General features: G+C 42.8%; 2 protein-coding genes across 2 annotated transcripts; one reads left to right on the forward strand and one right to left on the reverse strand.

Annotated features, from left to right (window-relative positions):
* Positions 1 to 68: 68 nt before the first annotated feature.
* On the reverse strand, positions 69 to 6,709 carry degs1 (delta(4)-desaturase, sphingolipid 1). Its single transcript, XM_058077476.1, has 3 exons — positions 6,495 to 6,709; positions 2,492 to 3,234; positions 69 to 1,407 (listed from the first exon to the last, which is right to left on the reverse strand). The coding sequence occupies exons 1-3, from the start codon at positions 6,574 to 6,576 to the stop codon at positions 1,261 to 1,263; spliced, it is 972 nt and encodes a 323-aa protein (XP_057933459.1). The 5' UTR covers positions 6,577 to 6,709; the 3' UTR covers positions 69 to 1,260.
* Positions 6,710 to 11,499: 4,790 nt separating this feature from the next.
* On the forward strand, positions 11,500 to 19,945 carry fbxo28 (F-box protein 28). The gene is made up of 5 exons (XM_058078429.1): positions 11,500 to 11,765; positions 12,437 to 12,546; positions 14,319 to 14,457; positions 14,526 to 14,721; positions 15,263 to 19,945. The coding sequence occupies exons 1-5, from the start codon at positions 11,577 to 11,579 to the stop codon at positions 15,772 to 15,774; spliced, it is 1,146 nt and encodes a 381-aa protein (XP_057934412.1). The 5' UTR covers positions 11,500 to 11,576; the 3' UTR covers positions 15,775 to 19,945.
* The last annotated feature ends 110 nt before the right edge of the window (positions 19,946 to 20,055 follow it).

The raw sequence follows: 20,055 nt of genomic DNA on the forward strand, positions 1-20,055 counted from the left end.
TTCCATATAAAGTAAAACATCAGGTCCATGTAAAGCATTCAAGCTAACAAAAAAACAGTAAGCGATAATTTCATGAGTTGTAATTGATCATTTTATTCCGTTTTAGTCTGTACAGACATGATTGATTGGGAGTAGGAATATACATTTATCGATACAAGTATTTAGTCATTTGGACGAAGACCACCAATGAAAAAAGGCGGGACTTCAGCCTTTCCATCATGGTGGACTCATAAATGTGAAATATTGGATGCAAAGATTTCAAAAGGCAAGGAAGGAGAAGAAGGAACGCCAATGTGACCTTTCTTTCTGCTCACGTAAATAAATCCTCTGTGATCATGTGATCACGGGCTACTTTTGGGTTAGATTAGATTCTTAGCTGGATCGCCCACAATCGCACTTCAGCGTTCGCTGCAACAATCGATCGATGAGGTATTGACGACTTTGGTATTGGTGACCCATTCATCCACAAATGCTTCAGATTAATCGACTCTTGAGGCCTAACGATTAATCCAAAGAAGCTTCAGATTAATTGACTCTTGGGGCCTAACGATTAATCCAAAGAATCTTGAGATTAATTGACTCTTGGGGCCTAACGATTAATCCAAAGAAGCTTCAGATTAATTGACTCTTGGTGCCTAATGATTAATCCAAAGAAGCTTCAGATTTATTTACTAAGAAAAGAATAATTTATAAATAGTTCATAATACAGGTGAAATATGAATACCACTGTTTTTGGGGATTTTTTAAGCTTCTTTCTTCCTTGAGTGTTGATATGTCGCACTTTGTTGAGCGGTCCTTGAAGGCACCATAGTCGCTATGTGATGCATAAGTGTGAACTTCTACACGTGACTGTGATTCCATGCGTTTATGGATCATATTCCGTTATCACTCGTTAGTGGCAAATAGAGAGAAGGGTGCCTTTGGCAGCAGAAATATGGATATAGATGATTCATGATGAGGGCGTGTCGGGTCAGGATGAGTTATGGTTTATGGTTAAAGTGTCCCAATTGAGTAGAAACTAAAGTCAGGGTTTTTCATTAAAAAGTCAAAACTGCTAAATGTTTTTCACGACCCCCCAACCAAAAGTTAGCGGTGTGATTTGTGCCCTGATGAGTTTGACCTAACCAGCGTACCAGACCAAGGCCATAAAGCGTAACAATGTTCCATATTCATGGTAGAGTAGAAGGAGCGGCGTACTTTGGGACCAAACTCAAATCTTCAACCACGTGAGTTCAAGTGTTAGTCTTGTTTCCAAAAAAACTACTCCAGTTTGACGTCTCCTTTGACCTTCCTCTTGACCCGAGAGAACGGGCTGAGCGTGTCGTCCATGATGAAGTCGTACAGGACCTTGACCCAGGACGTGTACTGAGGGAGCTCATCGTAGTACTCTGCTGCTATTTGTTTCACCTGCAAGATAACAACATGTTGACACGTCATTCCAAGGTCACGGATCAACGCCTACTTCCGTTTATCGGCATTAGCACCAGCTTTGCTAGCTCCTACAGACGTGGCTTTTTCAGGTCCACATCCGGACGTACCTCGGTTTTAGGTCACAGCTGGGTGCCCGTTTGGGAGATACTTCTTTTAAGGCCAGGATTGGGTACCGGTGCATACCTCAGGTTTAGGACCAGCATTGGGTACTGGTGCATACCTCAGGTTTAGGACCAGGATTGGGTACCGGTGCATACCTCAGGGTTAGGACCAGGATTGTTACCGGTGCACACCTCAGGTTTGGGGCCAGGATTGGGTACCGGTGCATACCTCAGGTTTGGGGCCAGGATTGGGTACTGGTGCATGCCTCAGGTTTAGGACCAGGATTGGGTACCGGTGCATACCTCAGGTTTAGGACCAGGATTGGGTACCGGTGCATACCTCAGGTTTAGGGCCAGATGCAGTAAAATCTTTGTTGCCATGGTTTTCCTACTACATTTGTGGACATGTAGTATTTTAGGTGGTATTTTTGGATATTATACTCTTACCTCCTAGAGCTTCTCCTTTACTTGGAGGTCTTGACTACAGAACAATGAAGCTTTCGTACGCATCTTTTTTTCAGTAGCTGAAGCTATGTTGCCATTATGGCTTCCCAATGAGGGCGTTGGTACGAGAACTGGCGTGGAAGGCTAGCTAAGACTCCTGCTGAACGGGTAGCTAGTTAATTCCCATGGTCATGTGACTTCATACGGGGTTATTTCATCTGTAAAAGGACAGCGCTGTGACTTAAGAAGCTGGAAGATAAAAACATTTAGCTGAGGAACCAGTCGCTGATCGTTGGCGGCAGACGGTGTTGTCGTGGAACAAGGAAGCGTGTGTCGTTGCTGCCTTGCTCAATAACATATGCTAGTGTGTTCCACTACAGGCTCGGCAGAAACATCTTCTAAAAGCTGTTGGTCTTAAAACTAGTCGGCCGGTTTTAGCTTGGTTGCCAAATGCACAGCCAGCATCATGACGTAATATCCGCCATCATTAGAGTCGGTGATGAAAGCATACTAACCATGGGCAGCCTTCGTCCAGGAATGCTGGGAAAGTCGTGGTGTTCGTTGTGGTAGCCCACATTGAAGGTGAGCAGATTGAGGGAACCGTAGTAGGAGTAGGTTTCATGGCCCTTGAGGAACATGTAGTGCTCGGCGATGAAGTGTCCGGAGATGGGGTGGAGACCCATCCCCAGCATGGACCCGGCCAGCATGTACACCACAGGCTTGACCCCCCACACCCGGTAGAGCAGAACGTCAAAGGCCAGCTGGAGAACAACGTTGGTCAGCTCCAACTGGCTGATGGGCTTGGGGTTGATGCAAAGAGGTCGAATGGCGTAGAACAGAGGCTGCAGAATAATCCAGATGAACTTGCGAAAGCGGGTGCAGAAGAACCAGCCTTCAAAGGCGGTGGGGATGTCCACGTCCACGCCGTCTCCCCCCAGGTAGCGGTGATGGTCCAAGTGGTAGCGTTTGAAGGAGGCCGAGTAGGGCAGGCCGATGGGGAGGTTGGCAAACATGGCAAAGTATCGGTTCCACAAAGCTTTGTTGTTTCCAAAGGCCGTGTTGTGGGAGATCTCGTGGATGGCGAGGGTCATTGAGTGGTTGATGCAGCTCCCGAAGGCGTACGTCCAAAAAAGGACCCATTTCCAATCCAAATCTTTCACCAGATAGAACGCTAGAAATTGGATAGCCACCATGGTGCACACGATCCACTTCAGCCTCAGGTCGGGACCCATCAGGGACTTGATTTGGGGATATTTAGCTGTGGGTGGACAAAGACACATGAGTTCACACTGTGACAGAAGGACCTTGTCTCTAATGGGTGGGCGGCCCTTGTCGAGTATGGATGGTGAACGTCGGGACCGCGCTGTGTCAGTCCCGTCGGACTTAAGACAAAAGGCTTAGTGTAACCTCCGATGGCATTTTTGGCCCCCGTGCTACGAACACGCCGCCCTGGAATGTCATCCGCACAAACGGGACCTTGCTCCATTGTTTGTAAACATTTTGGAAAAACCCGGGAGCTAAAACAGAACTCCGCAGGCGAAGAATGAGTCAGGTTTCGGCATTCCAACCATGTACACAAACCTTAAGCTTCCATCCCAAATGGGATTCCGACTGCTGTTGACTTTCTTTGCATACCTGCACACCTGACATACGCCGGGAACTCTGAGCGAGGCCTGGACCCGAGGTGGGGAAAAAACTGCAACCGCACGAGTTTATCGCGTTGACAAAGCTGAACTGAATTTCAAAGGTCAGAAGAACGGGGTCGATGTCATGTGACCGAGATACCAGATAGCGCAAGCAGCTGACTTCATCGTAAAGCCAGACAACATCTTCCACATTAGAACCCAAGCAAGAAACCTACAGGCCAACATAGATGTACTTATATCAAAAGCCCCCTTTTCCTATCCACCCCCCCCCCCCCCCCCACACACACACCAACATCGGCAAGAGCTCCGTTCCAGAACAGCATTATTGATACATGCATAAAAAAAATCCTTGAAATTCCACGATTTGACTGCTAATATCAGCATTATATCCTCTGAAAATGTCATGTGACCAAGACTGTACCATTCTGACCACAAGGTGGTACACACGGCTGCAGGTGAGCATACATTATGTAAAATCTTTGTTTTTCTTATAAATAGCCTACTGTGATACAAATTCTGAGTCCTTTTTGTTTTGTTATTAAATCATTAAAAATGCTGTGTGTCTTTAAAAGACAACCTATACTTGGGCAAGATGGCGGCGTGCACACAAGAGCTTTTGGCCAACATTTTTATCACCGATCTTCAAGTCGTCTCTGAGAGCGCCACAGTACCGGAGTCTACCGGCATCCAGAACGTAAATATTACGCGCTAGCAATGGATCTGCGTGATTGATTGATAGCGCTGCGCCCGAGATGGATCCATCGTTAGCGCACAAATCGATCGATTTGTGCGCTAACGATGGATAGAACTGCCTTGCGCTGGAGACCGATGCTTTGACACTGCGCTGACGATATGATGACAATTGTTGATCTGCTAATTGCATACAATGACAGGGTTAGGGTTACGGTTAGGGGTTAGGTCACACTCTCCCCAACCCCACCGAGAACGGTAACAGTGAACTGCTTGACAATTAATCAAAGATTTTAAATTTGCTGCATGGACTTCTTGTTGATTCTTGTAAGTAACAACGCTCAGCGCTGCCATCTGTTGGCATCTAAACAAACTACACACATCCATCCCGGGCGCAGTCATATACCAACGATCGTGAGCATCGTTAGCGCGTAACATAAACAAAGGTGATGCGCGTGGAGGACTATGAGTTAACACAGACGCTCCTTACCGAGCAATTTTCCTACTACTCTCTTCAATTGCCGTTGTTCGATGCGGATTGAATCCCTAAGTATAAGTTTGTCTTCTATTTGGTAGCTGTATGTGTTGGATGGATTTATAACTATGCTATACACACAAGTTTCACTTTTGCTTGTCAGCACACAACGATGGTGTGTTCAAAGACTGCCTAGTCTCACCACTTAAGGAGACATTATCAGTGAAGCATAAAAACATAAACATGCTAACATTGTGGCCTTCCTAACAGTAGTACACGTATGCTGTGTGTTTGACTTGTATTGTCACGTATGGGTGGGAGCATGACTCTTGTCTTATTGGGGGCCCAATTCCTGTAATATTAACATGTACTGTTTGTATGCTTTATTAGCACACATATAAATGATCACTGACTGGCCTGTTTGGCAAGTGAATAACAGATAGGGGTTCAGATCAGGGAATGTCGTCTATCGTCTACTGGTGCCTCACTGGTTCATTCCACTGTTCTCAAATATCTTAATTTTTATTTTTCTACACAAAATAAGATGAAAAATAAACAAATCAAGAATAAAGAAAATCAATCAGAAATAAATAAATATAATAATAATAATAAAACGGCAAATAATAAAAACTTAAACCACATATAGTTGGTGGGTAGACAAATGATTTTTTTTCAGATTAAAATGAACAAAGCATTATTAGAGCCCTGTAGACATGACAAAACACGACTATAGTCACATTTATACTCTTTTTATTTACAACATATTGCGCAACTGCAGGGTCTTGAGACACATGCTAACTCGCAAACTAGAGAGCTAGCCACCTAAACGGTAGCCTTCAAGTTATTTCCTTTAAACTTAAATAGCCAAAAACTTACCACTTCCACACGGATAGGGAGGATAACTATTAACAGTTATTGAACCTTTAACATGAACATTAATCAAACGTAATAATTTTTTCTGGGTACATGATACCATACAGCATCCATATCAAACTTGCGCGGGCCGTGTGTCTGAGACCCCTGGTTTAAGCCCTTTCAGTCTCTTTTGCGATTAAGGGCTATATAAATAAACTTGACACAAACGGAAATATTTTGATATTTTTTTACTCAAAATTATGTATTGTATGGTCACACATCGTAAAAAAACTGTATAATGGAAAGCAGGAAGTGAACAAATGTAACAGTTAGTAATTGTAAAAGTACCAGATGAAGGGGTAGGATTTAATAAGCTTTGCTTCTTCCTACTCCTTTTGGATATGTGGAACTGGGAACTGATTATGGGATGCACTCAATTGGAATCTGATGCATGTTTAAATGAAATTAAACCATTACCAAAATCTGAGTGTACGACTATGTGGTGCTATTAACTTTTAGTGGCAGTGGAAACGCAAACCATTTATAACACCAAAGATCTTCGTAATAGCTGACTTTTTTTCTAAAAAGCTGTTTTGAAACAATTTAATGACACCGGCCGTTTTGTTTGTTGCCTAAAACGTATATGCTGTGAACAATGTAAAGCGACACGAAACATTTGACACTGCACCCGGATTGTAACATCACCGTTACATAACACTCGTCACCACAAGTCCACTTCTGTGGCGGCACCAATTGTGCGATTCATCGGTATATGGACGGTATATAGAGTAGTAGTATGTACTCCAATAGGTAATGTGTTGAGCCAAAGTTGCTAAAAGATAAGTAACTCACCCAAGATCTCCTTCCTTCTGTCAGCGTGCGGCTGGTCGGTATAAACCCATTCGTAGTCCTCACGGGCGACCCGGTTCCCCATCTTTAATGCTAGTGTTCACACTGGGTCAGAGCAAAGTAAAACAAATAAAATCTTCTGACTTGTGTTAAAATGGTGGGCCTTTGCTGCCTTCCTCTTTGCCGCCCCGCCTGTGTGACGTCACCACGCTGCATTCCTTGTGCACGTGAAGAGATGCCAAAGGGTTTGTAGGAAGGACACAACTCAGGACATCTACTTCCGTAGTACGCCCTGCACTGCTTTGGCCGCCATATTGGTGAGCAGAAACCAGAGGCAATTCTTTGTAGACATGTCCTACTCCGCCATGAATTGCTCTGAGATAGCCCAAAAGACCGTATTTCATACTTTTCCCATCATTCCCTATCCATATGGGAATCATGAACAAACATTTATTTAGCTTTTCTGCTCATTCAAGTGCGAGAACACGAGTGAATGTGAGCTAGCTAACAACGTAAGTCATGGGGAATACCTATTTTGATAATATAGCCCTCATTAAATAAACTAAAAAACAGCAACAGTGTTCCATTGACATAACAGACTTGTATATTAACTAATATATAGCGATATCATTATTGTAGCATATGTATTATTGTATTATCTTTGCCTACAAAGACTTTTTCACCTGAGGGCTGGAGCGCACAGCTTGTGCTGGAAGACACAGCCATCCCAAGGAGAGCGGACATCAGAAGTGTTGTGGCTGCTGCTGTTGTTGACAGAACTAGCATAAGTATGTGTATCAATGCGCCTCGGAAAGAAGTTTGGCTCGTGTTTTACATCATGAAAATAGGGCAAGAGACTGCAACTATTATATGTTTTATGAGTGTATGTGTTAATGCCTGATCATGTTGGTAGAGGTTTGTTTTAGAGGGCTTCACAGTGGCAATACTTGTATCCCAATGGCAGCATTATTAGCTAGCTCATATTTACTCATTTTCTCATGTTATAATACACACAAAAGGGAAAGAAATATGTGTTCATGTTTCATATAAGGATTGGGAATGATGGACAAAATGTAAAAAAAGTGTAGTTCCCCTTGAAGTGAACATTATATGAGTCCCCACACAATATAGCTTTAAGCTAGTTTGTTTCTGTGGGTGATTAGTTGACAAGTCAGTGATGGTCATGATTTAGACGATTGAATGTAGTTAAAGCTTTTTATTGACATCTACATTTATCACATTTGTTTACTTATTTCGCACTATTGAGTTCATTTTTGCTCAAACAATGGAGTAAAAGGGAATAACTATATAACTACAGCTGTCGTTCAGTTGTTGGTACATATGTCAGTAGATAGCCTTTTTTTGCCTGAGGTTTAGAATTAGAATTAAGACTAGAAAATTCCCGCAGAAATTTTGATGGACTGGCCACCTGTGCTGTGAACCTCGGGCCCGGTGCGCCAACGGCTACCGCGGTAGCACCGAGCAAGAAAGCCTCAAGTACGGAAAAGTTTGATGCAGTCCCATAGTGTCCCCATATCATGCCAAGTGTGTATTTGCCTTTAAACATGAGTAAATTAGCGAAAATGCTAACATGCTAACGGCTACCGTGCTAACATGTAGCAAAACAGCCTCAGGTCCTGAAACGTTTGGGGCAGTCCTACAGTGTCCCCACATCATGCCATGTGTGTATTTTCCTTTAGACATGAGTAAATTAGCTAAAATGCTAACATGCAAACAGTTATCATGCTCGCACCTAGCAAGAGGGCCTCAAGTTTAGAAAGTACCAAGGTTGTCCTATAACCTCCCCACATCATGACATGTGCTTAGTAGCCTTTATTAATGAGTAAATTAGCTTAAATCTTAACATGCTAACAGTTATCATGCTAGCACCTAGCAAGAGAGCCTCAAGTTTAAAAAGTGCCAAGGTTGTCCTATAACCTCCCCAGATCATGACATGTGCTTAGTAGCCTTTATTAATGAGTAAATTAGCTTAAATCTTAACATGCTAACAGTTATCATGCTAGCACCTAGCAAGAGAGCCTCAAGTTTAAAAAGTGCCAAGGTTGTCCTATAACCTCCCGACATCATGCCATGTGTGTATTTGCCTTTAGACATGAGTAAATTAGCTTAAATGCTAACATGCTAACGGCTACCATGCTAGCACCTAGCAAGAGGGTTTCAAGTTTAGAAAGTGCCAAGGTTGTCCTATAACCTCCCTATATCATGCCATGTGTGTACTTGCCTTTAAACATGAGTAAATTAGCTTAAATGCTAACATGCTAACAGTTATCATGCTAGCACATAGCAAGAGAGCCTCAACTTTAGAAAGTGCCAAGGTTGTCCTATAACCTTCCTAAATCATGCCATGTGTGTATTATCCTTTAGACATGAGTAAATTAGCTTAAATGCTAACATGCTAACAGTCATCATGCTAGCACCTAGTCTGAGAGCCTCAAGTTAAGAAAGTGCCTGGGTTGTCCTGTAACCTCCCTAAATCATGCCATGTGTGTATTATCCTTTAGACATGAGTAAATTAGCTTAAATGCTAACATGCTAACGGCTATTCTGCTAGCACCTAGCAAGAGGGCCCGAAGTTTAGAAACTGCCAAGGTTGTCTTAAAACCTCCCTGCATCATGCCATTAGTGTATTTGCCTTTAAACATGAGTAAATTAGCTTAAATGCTAACATGCTAACAGTTATCATGCTAGCACCTAGCAAGAGAGCCTCAAGTTTAGAAAGTGCCAAGGTTGTCCTATAACCCCCCTACATCATGCCATGTGTGTATTTGCCTTTAGACATGAGTAAATTATCTTAAATGCTAACATGCTAACGGCTACCATGCTAACACCTAGCAAAACAGCCTCAGGTCCTGAAAAGTTTGGGGCAATCCTACAGTGTCCCACATCATGCCAAGTGTGTATTTGCCTTTAAATGTGATTAAATTAGCTAACATGCTAACGGCTACCAAGCTAACACCTAGCAAAACAGCCTCAGGTCCTGAAAAGTTTGGGGCAGTCCTACAGTGTCCCCACATCATGCCATGTGGGTATTTGCCCTTAGACATGAGTAAATTAGCTAAAATGCTAACATGCTAACAGTCATCTTGCTAGCACCTAGCAAGAGGGTTTCAAGTTTACAAAGTGCCAAGGTTGTCCTATAACCTCCCTACATCATGCCATGTGTGTATTATCCTTGAGACATGAATAAATTAGCTTAAATGCTAACATGCTAACAGATACCATGCTAGCACCTAGCAAGAGGGCCTCAAGTTTAGAAACTGCCAAGGTTGTCCTATAACCTCCCTGCATCATGCCATGGGTGTATTTGCCTTTAAACATGAGTAAATTAGCTTAAATGCTAACATGCTAACAGTCATCATGCTAGCACCTAGCAAAAGAACCTCAAGTTTAGAAAGTGCCAAGGTTGTCCTATAACCTCTCTACATCATGCCATGTGTGTATTTGCCTTTAGACATGAGTAAATTAGCTTAAATGCTAACATGCTAACGGCCAACATGCTAGCACCTAGCAAGACAGCCTCAAGTTTAGAAACTGCCAAGGATGTCCTATAACGTCCCTGCATCATGCATGTGTGTATTTGCCTTTAAACATGAGCAAATTAGCTTAAATACTAACATGCTAACAGTCATAATGCTAGCACCTAGCAAGAGAGTCCCAAGTTTAGAAAGTGCCAAGGTTGTATAACATCCCTACATCATGCCATGTGTGTATTTGCCTTTAGACATGAGTAAATTAGCTTAAATGCTAACATGCTAACGGCTAACATGCTAGCACCTAGCAAGACAGCCTCAAGTTTAGAAACTACCAAGGTTGTCCTATAACCTCCCCATATCATGTCATTTGTATATTTGCCTTTAAACGTGAGTAAATTAGCTTAAATGCTAACATGCTAACGGCTACCATGTTAGCACCTAGCAAGAGGGTTTCAAGTTTAGAAAGTGCCAAGGTTGTCCTATAACCTCCCTATATCATGCCATGTGTGTATTTGCCTTTAAACGTGAGTAAATTAGCTTAAATGCTAACATGCTAACAGTTATCATGCTAGCACCTAGCAAGAGAGCCTCAAGTTTAGAAAGTGCCAAGGTTGTCCTATAACCTTCCTAAATCATGCCATGTGTGTATTATCCTTTAGACATGAGTAAATTAGCTTAAATGCTAACATGCTAACAGTCATCATGCTAGCACCTAGCAAGAGAGCCTCAAGTTAAGAAAGTGCCTGGGTTGTCCTGTAACCTCCCTAAATCATGCCATGTGTGTATTATCCTTTACACATGAGTAAATTAGCTTAAATGCTAACATGCTAACAGTCATCATGCTAGCACCTAGTCTGAGAGCCTCAAGTTAAGAAAGTGCCTGGGTTGTCCTGTAACCTCCCTACATCATGCCATGTGTGTATTATCCTTTAGACATGAGTAAATTAGCTTAAATGCTAACATGCTAACGGCTATTCTGCTCGCACCTAGCAAGAGGGCCTGAAGTTTAGAAACTGCCAAGGTTGTCTTATAACCTCCCTGCATCATGCCATTAGTGTATTTGCCTTTAAACATGAGTAAATTAGCTTAAATGCTAACATGCTAACAGTTATCATGCTAGCACCTAGCAAGAGAGCCTCAAGTTTAGAAAGTGCCAAGGTTGTCCTATAACCTCCCTACATCATCCCATGTGTGTATTTGGAAGATTAAGATATAAGAATAATAAAAATTGGTAAACACCACAAGGAATAACAATATGCAGTAGCAGTCTATGGGCTGGCTACTGAGCCAGTCCATAATTAACAAATTAAAGACAACATAAAAAAGACAATAATCGATATTTTTCTCTGGTTTATTATTGTGCTTGCACGTTTTTTTCTCTGGCTTTCCCTCATTTAAGCGTCAGCTGGGATAGGCTCCAGCTCACCGGATGGTTAAGCCGTGTTGGTAAACATAACAAGGGTACAATAGCCCCTGTCGCCCAAGGTAAGGAGCAAATGCGGCGCCTAGACTGCCTGGAAGCGGAAGACCGCGGAGAGGAAGATGAAGAGGCTCTTCGGTGACGTCACTTCCGCCCATTCGGTCGATCAAAATGGCTGCCGTCCTGGAGCGAATTGATAACCGTGTCGGTTCCTTGGATTCCGACGTTGTGTTAACAAAACAAGCCGCTCCGTCACTGGATCAGCCCCACCAGAATAACCCCCTTTTAGGACTGCCTATCGTGGCCATCGAGACCATTCTCCATTTTTTGTCTTACGATGAAATCAGTTTGCTGCGCTCGGTAAGGACAAAAAGCCTCCTGGAAGTATTTACCTCATGGTGGAGATGTTATTTCTGCCCTGTGGTCACTTTGCAGTCCTTTTGTGAAGCGGGGATATGAGTTGGCTTTGATGGTTGTGGCTTAGTGTCGTTAATAGCCTCAACATGATAGCACAACCGTCACTCCATAGCTAGAATAGGAATGTACTTGTGTGCTATTTAGTGCCGTGTTGTCCTTATTAAGGAGACTTGTTGTGACGTATTAGACACGATAGGACAGAACTACATGATGTAATTTCTGAAGATACAGCGGGTGAAAGCTTGGGCTGAATCTTTGCTGAAATTCTGTGCAAATTGTGTAATGTTTGAATTTTGGTCAAGGAAAATGTGGATAAAATCGGCATGTGCGTAATGTGAAAGTAAATAGCCAACATGTCCTGAAGGAGTTTAACACTTATGGGATTTTTAGAGAAATGTGCATGTAATGTAGGTCTATCCCATTTAACGTAAGGACAATGGCTGCAATGCTAACAGTTAGCATGCTAACACCTAGCAGGATAGCATAGAGCACCAAAAGTGCTAAGGCGCTTCTTTTGTCACGTGACACCATGCCATGTAGACATACAGACGAAGGGACTGTTATTGTCATAGCAGAGGACAATGCATGTGGTTTGTCTGCTTTGTGGCCTGCAGGTATGCAAGCGTATGGATATGATCTGCCAGCGGGTTCTTAATCAGGGCTTCCTGAAGGTGGAGCGGTATCACAGCATGTGTCAGAGGCAAGTCAAGGCTCAACTTCCCAGGTGAGTGTCACTGCAGCAACTTAGGAATGAAATGCAATTAGAATTCAGTTAACCCTTAGATGCACGAGTGACTGGACCCTACACTCTTCCATAAGTGGCTCAAAAATGACCCATACTAGAATCAATGCCTTTTTATGACAATTTTGCCATTTTGGTGAGGAATAATCACTTGTTTGATATTTAGTATTATATTTAGGACCACACAAGAATGATTTCATCCAGCATATGTAAACAAAAGAGTAATGCCCAACAATACATATAGTAATGTTATCCAGCTAGTTATAAAGTAGGCTAACTTGTTTATAATACTAACAGTCATGAAAAACACATACACAATATTAGATGAAGATAATACTTGTTGTATTAGCACTTTGTGTAAAATAATCTTCCTGAGGGCTGACACTTCTGATATAGTCTGTGTGGTCTACAGTTAATTTATTCCTGACAGCCAAAGTTCATAAGAATCAATGGTTCCTATTGGATTCCATAGAAAATACATGCGTATTTATAGAAGCTTGGGGTAGTAACACAAAAACTAAAATTTCTTAAAATGTATAAAAGGTAAGTTAAAAATGTGAATGTTATGATAGCAAAAACATGTTTTTTGAGGAATCCCTGGAATATGAAATGATGAAAATTGTCATTATGAAGATATTTCAAGAAAACAACCTGACCGGGTCATTTTTGACTCACTTATGGAAGGTTGGGGTAGTAACACAAAAACAAAAATTTCTTAAAATGTATAAAAGGTAAGTTAAAAATGTGAATGTTATGATATCAAAAACATGTTTTTTGAGGAATACCTGGAATATGAAATGATGAAAAATTGTCATTATGAAGATATTTCAAGAAAACAACCTGACCTGGTCATTTTTGACCCACTTATAGAAGGTTGGGGTAGTAACACAAAACTAAAAATTTTTCAAATGTATAAAAGGTAAGTTCAAAATGTGAATGGTATGATAGCAAAAACATGTTTTTTGAGGAATACCTGGAATATGAAATGATGAAAAATTGTCATTACGAAGATATTTCAAGAAAACAACCTGGCCGGGTCATTTTTGACCCACTTATGCATCTAAGGGTTAATAATAATAATACGTTTTATTTGAATAGCACTTTTCTAGCAACTCAGACACTTTACATACATTTAAAAACAATCTACGCACAAAATAAAAAACTTTAAAAGCAGTTTTAAAAAGGTGGGTTTTGACAAGGACATTGAACGTTTTGTTGTACACTCTTGTTTTGAGTTGCTTAGTGGACTGACGGATTATAGATATTAACAAAAAATAGGATATTAACGATTTTACCTGGTTTTAAGAACGTTTCTGCTGAAGCCACACACACAGGGAGCGCCATCTTGCACTGGTCACACCGTACTCGCGTCATCATACGTGTCTGACAGAGAGAGACAGCCCCTTTCAAGATGAACGCTTCCAGAGTCCAAGGATTGCATGGGGGCGAGCTGAGCTGTATAATTTAGCAGAACCTTCTGGTTCACCAGCTCAAGCTCCTCCCCTGCAAGAGTTCCACTTCCTGGGAGCTAGTTTCCGTAACCAGGGATGGGAGTGAAGAAAGGATTGCTAACATCGGCAGTGCATTCACTATGTACCATTCAACCAACGTATGCCTCTGTACCGCAATGAAACATTTACCTTCTGAATGCTATGTTTTCTCAAATGAAGTTTTCTCAAATTCTAAGTTCATCACCACAAAATGATTGAAACCAGATCAAGTGTATTTCTTTGTTTTTCTTTTCTTTTTTCCAGACGAGAGTCAGAACGTAGAAATCATTCTTTGGCTCGTCATGCTGACATTCTGGCTGCAGTGGAGACGCGCCTTTCTCTTCTCAACATGACCTTTATGAAATATGTCGACTCCAACCTCTGCTGCTTCATCCCTGGAAAGGTGAGCTGCCACCTTCTCACATAAGCCACCCACTGAAGGCCGTGCACTGTTGTCTCTTCTGTTGTCAGGTCATAGATGAGATCTACCGTGTGCTGCGATACGTCAACTCCACCAGAGCTCCACAGAGAGCTCATGAGGTTCTGCAAGAGTTGAGAGACATCTCCTCCATGGCGATGGAGTACTTTGATGAGAAGATTGTTCCCATTCTGAAGAAAAAGCTACCAGGAGCCGACTTGTGCAGCCGCCTGATTGGCTCTACTCCTGGTAGTTATCTTCTCATTGCTTTTGCTTCTTGCCAGATCATTCAATTCTGTTTTCCCATATTTGGATTCCACCACCATGCTGGGAATTGTTTCTGGATTCCTGGTCATCCACCCGCACCAGGTGGTCCTGGGGTTTGGGGTTGGCCTAATGGTGTTGCTTTGTGAACCGCTCCAGATCCACTTATGCGTGCTGCGGAGGAATATGTAGTTGTACGGAGTTATAACCTCCCCACCTTCAGCACCTTCAGACTAGATGAGATGAATGCTTGTCTTCAAGGATGAATATGGTACCCTTGAACATGTGAAAGGATGTTACTATAATATTGACAGTCATAACACATCTTCTTATGCTTTTTCACTTGACTTGGCGTTTACTCTGTCTATTCCTGTGTTATGATGTGTCTTGCATTAGGTATAAATATTTTAGTGTGGCAAAAAATCATATTTGTTAGAATCAAGACTTTGGCTCGCAGAAATCTTGATGTCATTGATGATGTTTTTATCAAATGAAACTAAGGATGTATGTTTTTCAATGTCTTCAGTGGCCGGTCCGTCGAGTTCCCTGACCACCATGTCCCTGCTGGCCAAGAACGCGCCATCACGCTCGGAGATGACCAAGGTGCAGCAGCAAGTGAAGGTAAACGGTGCGTCTGTGACGGTCTTGCGGCGGGAGATGCAGGAGATCCGTGTCAAGCAGCTGGAGCAACAGAAGCAGCTGCAGGACCAAGAGCAGAAGCTGCTGGAGCAGACGCAGGTCATCGGCGAGCAGAACGCCCGCCTTGCCGAGCTTGAGCACAAACTGCGTGAACTCATGGACAGTAACGCCGCCGCCATGGGAGGATCCACCAGCAGAACATCTGTCCCCTCCACGTCCAGCAACACTCCTCTGTCTTCTTCTGCGTCCAGCCTGGCTGCCATGGGCTTGGCAGGAAGCAGGGCGGAGGCCTCCTCGCCGGCCAGAGAACCGCCACGCGAGGGAGAGATATCCCTAAAGCGCACCAGAAAGAGCTCAGACCTTTTACGAAAGTCAAAACGCTTGCGCAGTAAGAAATAGAGACGTTTATGTCGTTTATTTAAATATTCCGTTTGTTGTGGATGATTGGTTCTAGTGGTCACTCCTCATCCCGCTTCTCTTTCCTTTCCGATGTCGTCAGTGTGTCCCTTGTGGTTAGCGGCTTGACTTGTAGGACTTGGGTTCCTTTCTTCCTGCCTCATCCGAGCTTCAATGAAGTGCTCTGGAAGAAAGGTTTGCAAAGAACCGCTCCACTCAATAGCATCAGGTTGTAAATTACTGTATAGCCCACTTAGATCTGGTATTGCCAAGAAAGGGGTTGCTTTGAGGGCCGCATTAGCCAAAGGCCCCATCATGCACCTTTCACGCTGGAAACGCATGGTGCTGTACTATATACAGTATGTATTGATGTGTGTACACAGTGCATTTGTATGCAAGTGTATACTGCATGTCACAAAAGTGAGTACACTGCTTCTCATGGAAACAACACTTGGATCAAATACGTCAACTCATAAGCATGTCTGAACCGCTGCAACAAGAGCGAGTGCATCCCCGCCCAATCAGCCCGTTCTTTTTCTCCCTGGTGTCACATGACTTGTAGCGGTAGGTCTTAAAGCTCCACCTTGGATCTCTCCCAACACACTCAAACTTGGCACTTCATGGCAAGGAACCCAGAGTACGTTGAATTGACGGCCTGTTTTTTTTTAGCTTGCTGGCTGATGTTCCTCTACTTTCTACTTTTTAAGCGCAAATGTCTTTCACCGCACCGGTGTTAAAAAATGAAGGTGATGGACCAGCGGTTTAGACATGAATGGTTGTGTGTTGGGGACAGTACACTGACACTGTTATCCAGCTGTACACTGACTACTTTTAATGGTATCAAAGGGTTGTTTCCTCTGTTGTTGCATGGGAAGAAATGTAAGGGCTACTCATTTTTGTGACATCTCTATTTTCTATATATACTACAAACATACAGTAGGTACACGTGTATGTGTGTATATACAGTATATATGTGCATATATATATATATAGAGAGAGAGTATACACACACACACAGATAAAGTCGGGACCCACAGGACCTATTTTTGGTGGTGGGTTTTCAGGGGTGGGGTGAAGATGACATCTGATTTGCATAATGGGCCATGATGTATAAAAACTGCAACTACTTGAAGGGGACCTATTGTAGCTGCCCTTCAATTATGCCCATCAATAACACACGTCTTTATTCCATATACACCGTGTAACCAAAACATACAATTTCCGTTATTATGACAAGGTTAAAATGGGACCAAGTAAAAAGTGGATGGAAATTCCAATTTTTCATTCACTTTTAAGTCCTTATAAAAAAGGTAACAATTACCTCCAAATTACCACATTTTCATTCTCATTTTGCACCTTTTGTATTGAGTAGTGGAGTCCTTTAGAGCAGCTACACAAAATAACCCGCACACAAAGTTTTCTGTCTCTTCCAGAATCTGCTGAACCTATTCCAGCGCCCACTCCGCTGTGATTGGTGATTCCTAAATACGATTGAACGCCACTTTTAGCAGAGCTTGGGGGGAGGCCAGCCACGAGGCTTACAGCCACGCCTCTGTGACATCACAAAGGGGCAGTTTTACCACGCCTTTTGAAACCAAGCTGAAACGTTGGCATGGTTTAACACCAGAATACAACAATTCTGACTACATTTATAGGTCAGAAAAGCATCATAGGTCCCCTTTAAGACATGGTTTTTGTGTTATCATTGGTAATTAGTTCATGTAATTAACTAATTTCACCCCATTTTTCACCTTTGGACACCCTGATATTGTGTTTCGCCAAGTGTTACTGAATGACAGATGGCTCTTAGCGCTATCGCTATGATCATACAACATAGAATGACATACAACAATTTTCCACAAGGTTAAAATTATACATGCAAGTTAAAATAATTTTAATCAGTTAGCAACATTGAGCACTTTTTGTAAGCATCATTAATCTGGTGCCATTCACCACTCTTCTAGAAGAGAACAACAACAGTTTTTATATGCACATCACACCATCACCCTCCCTCCGGGTCCAACCCGCGCCAGCTCCCGAGTGCACCCGTCCAATGCCCGGCACCCCTGCAAACCTCACCGCCCTTCAACAGGGAGCCAAAATGGCCGACCTTACTGGGGCGTATGAGCCCCGATTCATCATGTTTGGGTTGTTTTCTACTGTCATTCAGCAGTGTTCAAAGTGACACCTGATACCCAACCACCTGTACCTCTATAGTGACCCCAAGACCTGACCCTGCAGTCCACAAGGCAGCCCTTATGCAAGACGACATTATGACACAGTGTAAATGAAAAGAATGAATACAATAGACATACCCATTATGGAAATGGGGGGTATGGGGGTCTATACGGTACTGTGTGTTGGCGGCCCTGGAGCAGCATGGCGCGTTACTACTACTCTATATATGTTCATATAGAGTATGGACTGTTCACATACTACATAGTCCTACCTGGAATAATGTATCATGTCTATGTTGCTGCCTGCTTCCTTATTTGGAATCTTCCTATTGCATAATGTCAGTCCAAACACTCGGCATATTCTGGGCCACGTGTTTGCCGCGGAGCTTTTCCCAGCCATTGGATCGGTCTTCAGTGCTTTTGCTGTGGAACGCTCGGAAGCTGTGCTGCGGCACTTTAAGCTGCACTCTAGGTGCTGTCTTGTGGTAATTACTCGTAGCTCCAGCCATGTAGTGGAAGCATCTGTTCATACTTCCTAAGACGATAGAGCCCGTGTCCACGAAGGGTGAGGCAGTTATGGACGGCCGTTATTTGAGGAAAAAACGGTTATGTACATTTGTGAACGAGAATATAGCATCCATGACCACAACAAATGATATATCTGCATTTGTAATCCTCCAGCTGTTTGACTTTTGACTGTAAATCTCCAAAAGCGTCACCATACGACCCGTTTGTCATGGAGGCCATGTATCCTGTCATGCAGTATCTGAAACTCAGTACTCAGTTTGTTATCCTATCTGGTCAAGGGCCAGTACTATACAGATGAAACTTGGGAATTCTCAGGGAATGGAAAGGCTCACCTGGGCAGGTTTCATTGGCTTATACTAAAAGACTAGATAGGACAGACTACATATTTGCCTTTGAGCATGCGAACTAAACAGGACAGCTCTAACCTGTCCTATCTAGTCTACTGAGTGTTATCCTGTGCTATGTTGGGCCTATTTAGTCTACCTAGTACTGTCCTATTTATTGCCATCACTGTAAACAGACTCCAGGTCCAACGCTGTGGTACTAGATAGGACAGACTAGAGTTGTCCTATCTAGTACCACAGCTTCTATCTAATCTGCCTAGAGCTGTTCTACACATACTAGATAGGACTGACTGAAGCTATGGTACTAGAGAGGCCAGTTCTAGTCTGTCCTATGTAGTCTTTGAACATGAGCACTAGGTAGGTTACAGGAATTCATGCTTACGCTCAATGAACCGCAGCTACTGGCAGCACTTGTGCACCCCAGACCATGGCCATGCTACTCACTTTCCAGCTACTTGGACAATGTCTTGACTCAATGTTAGTCAAGTCAAGTTGATTTATCTAGTCCTTAACCCCAAAATAGACAGTAGAGGACCGCAAACAATAGGGTTCCTCCCAAGTATATCCTATCTATAGTATAGTCCCTTAAAGGGATACCGTAATAACCACGGTTGCTGAAGTGTTTTGCTTTTGGAGCCATGACTACGTTTGACATGCGGCAGCCTCTCGCTGTCATGGCAAGAAGAAATGGAGGTGCTCTTAATGTCACAGAACAGCTTTGGCCTCCGACATCTGTTTAGTTTTGCTCGATTCCTGCACACATTTGCTTTGTCGCCGTATGTTGCTTACTCGTAGGAGTGTTTTGTGCTGAACAAACATGAAAATGATGAAGCTTTGTGTCAGCTGTCATGGAAAAACGTGTTTCCTTGGCTGAGGCCTCACACGGTCAGTGTATGTTATTTCTCGAAGAGCACCCAAGCTTTTGGCAAAGGAAGCACGGAGAAGGTTGACGCTGAAGACCATTGTGCTATCTGGATTTTTACACTGTATTCTTCATGTACCATGTCAATTGTGTGTTGTAATTATTCCATGTATGTACACCAGTGAGCTACTCTTTATTTTCTTGCATATACGTTGCTGTTCTAGATGTGTAAATCAATTAAAACTCACCCCTTTGCATGTTAACGCCTTAATGTGTGCCTTCTTGTCAGTTCATGTATTGAACGTTAGTTTTTATGCTCCGTACAAGAATTTTATTAACTTCCCTCCTAAATAATTTGATATTTTATTTAGCG

Source organism: Doryrhamphus excisus, chromosome 7 (assembly GCF_030265055.1).
Source record: "Doryrhamphus excisus isolate RoL2022-K1 chromosome 7, RoL_Dexc_1.0, whole genome shotgun sequence".
NCBI lineage: Eukaryota > Metazoa > Chordata > Actinopteri > Syngnathiformes > Syngnathidae > Doryrhamphus > Doryrhamphus excisus.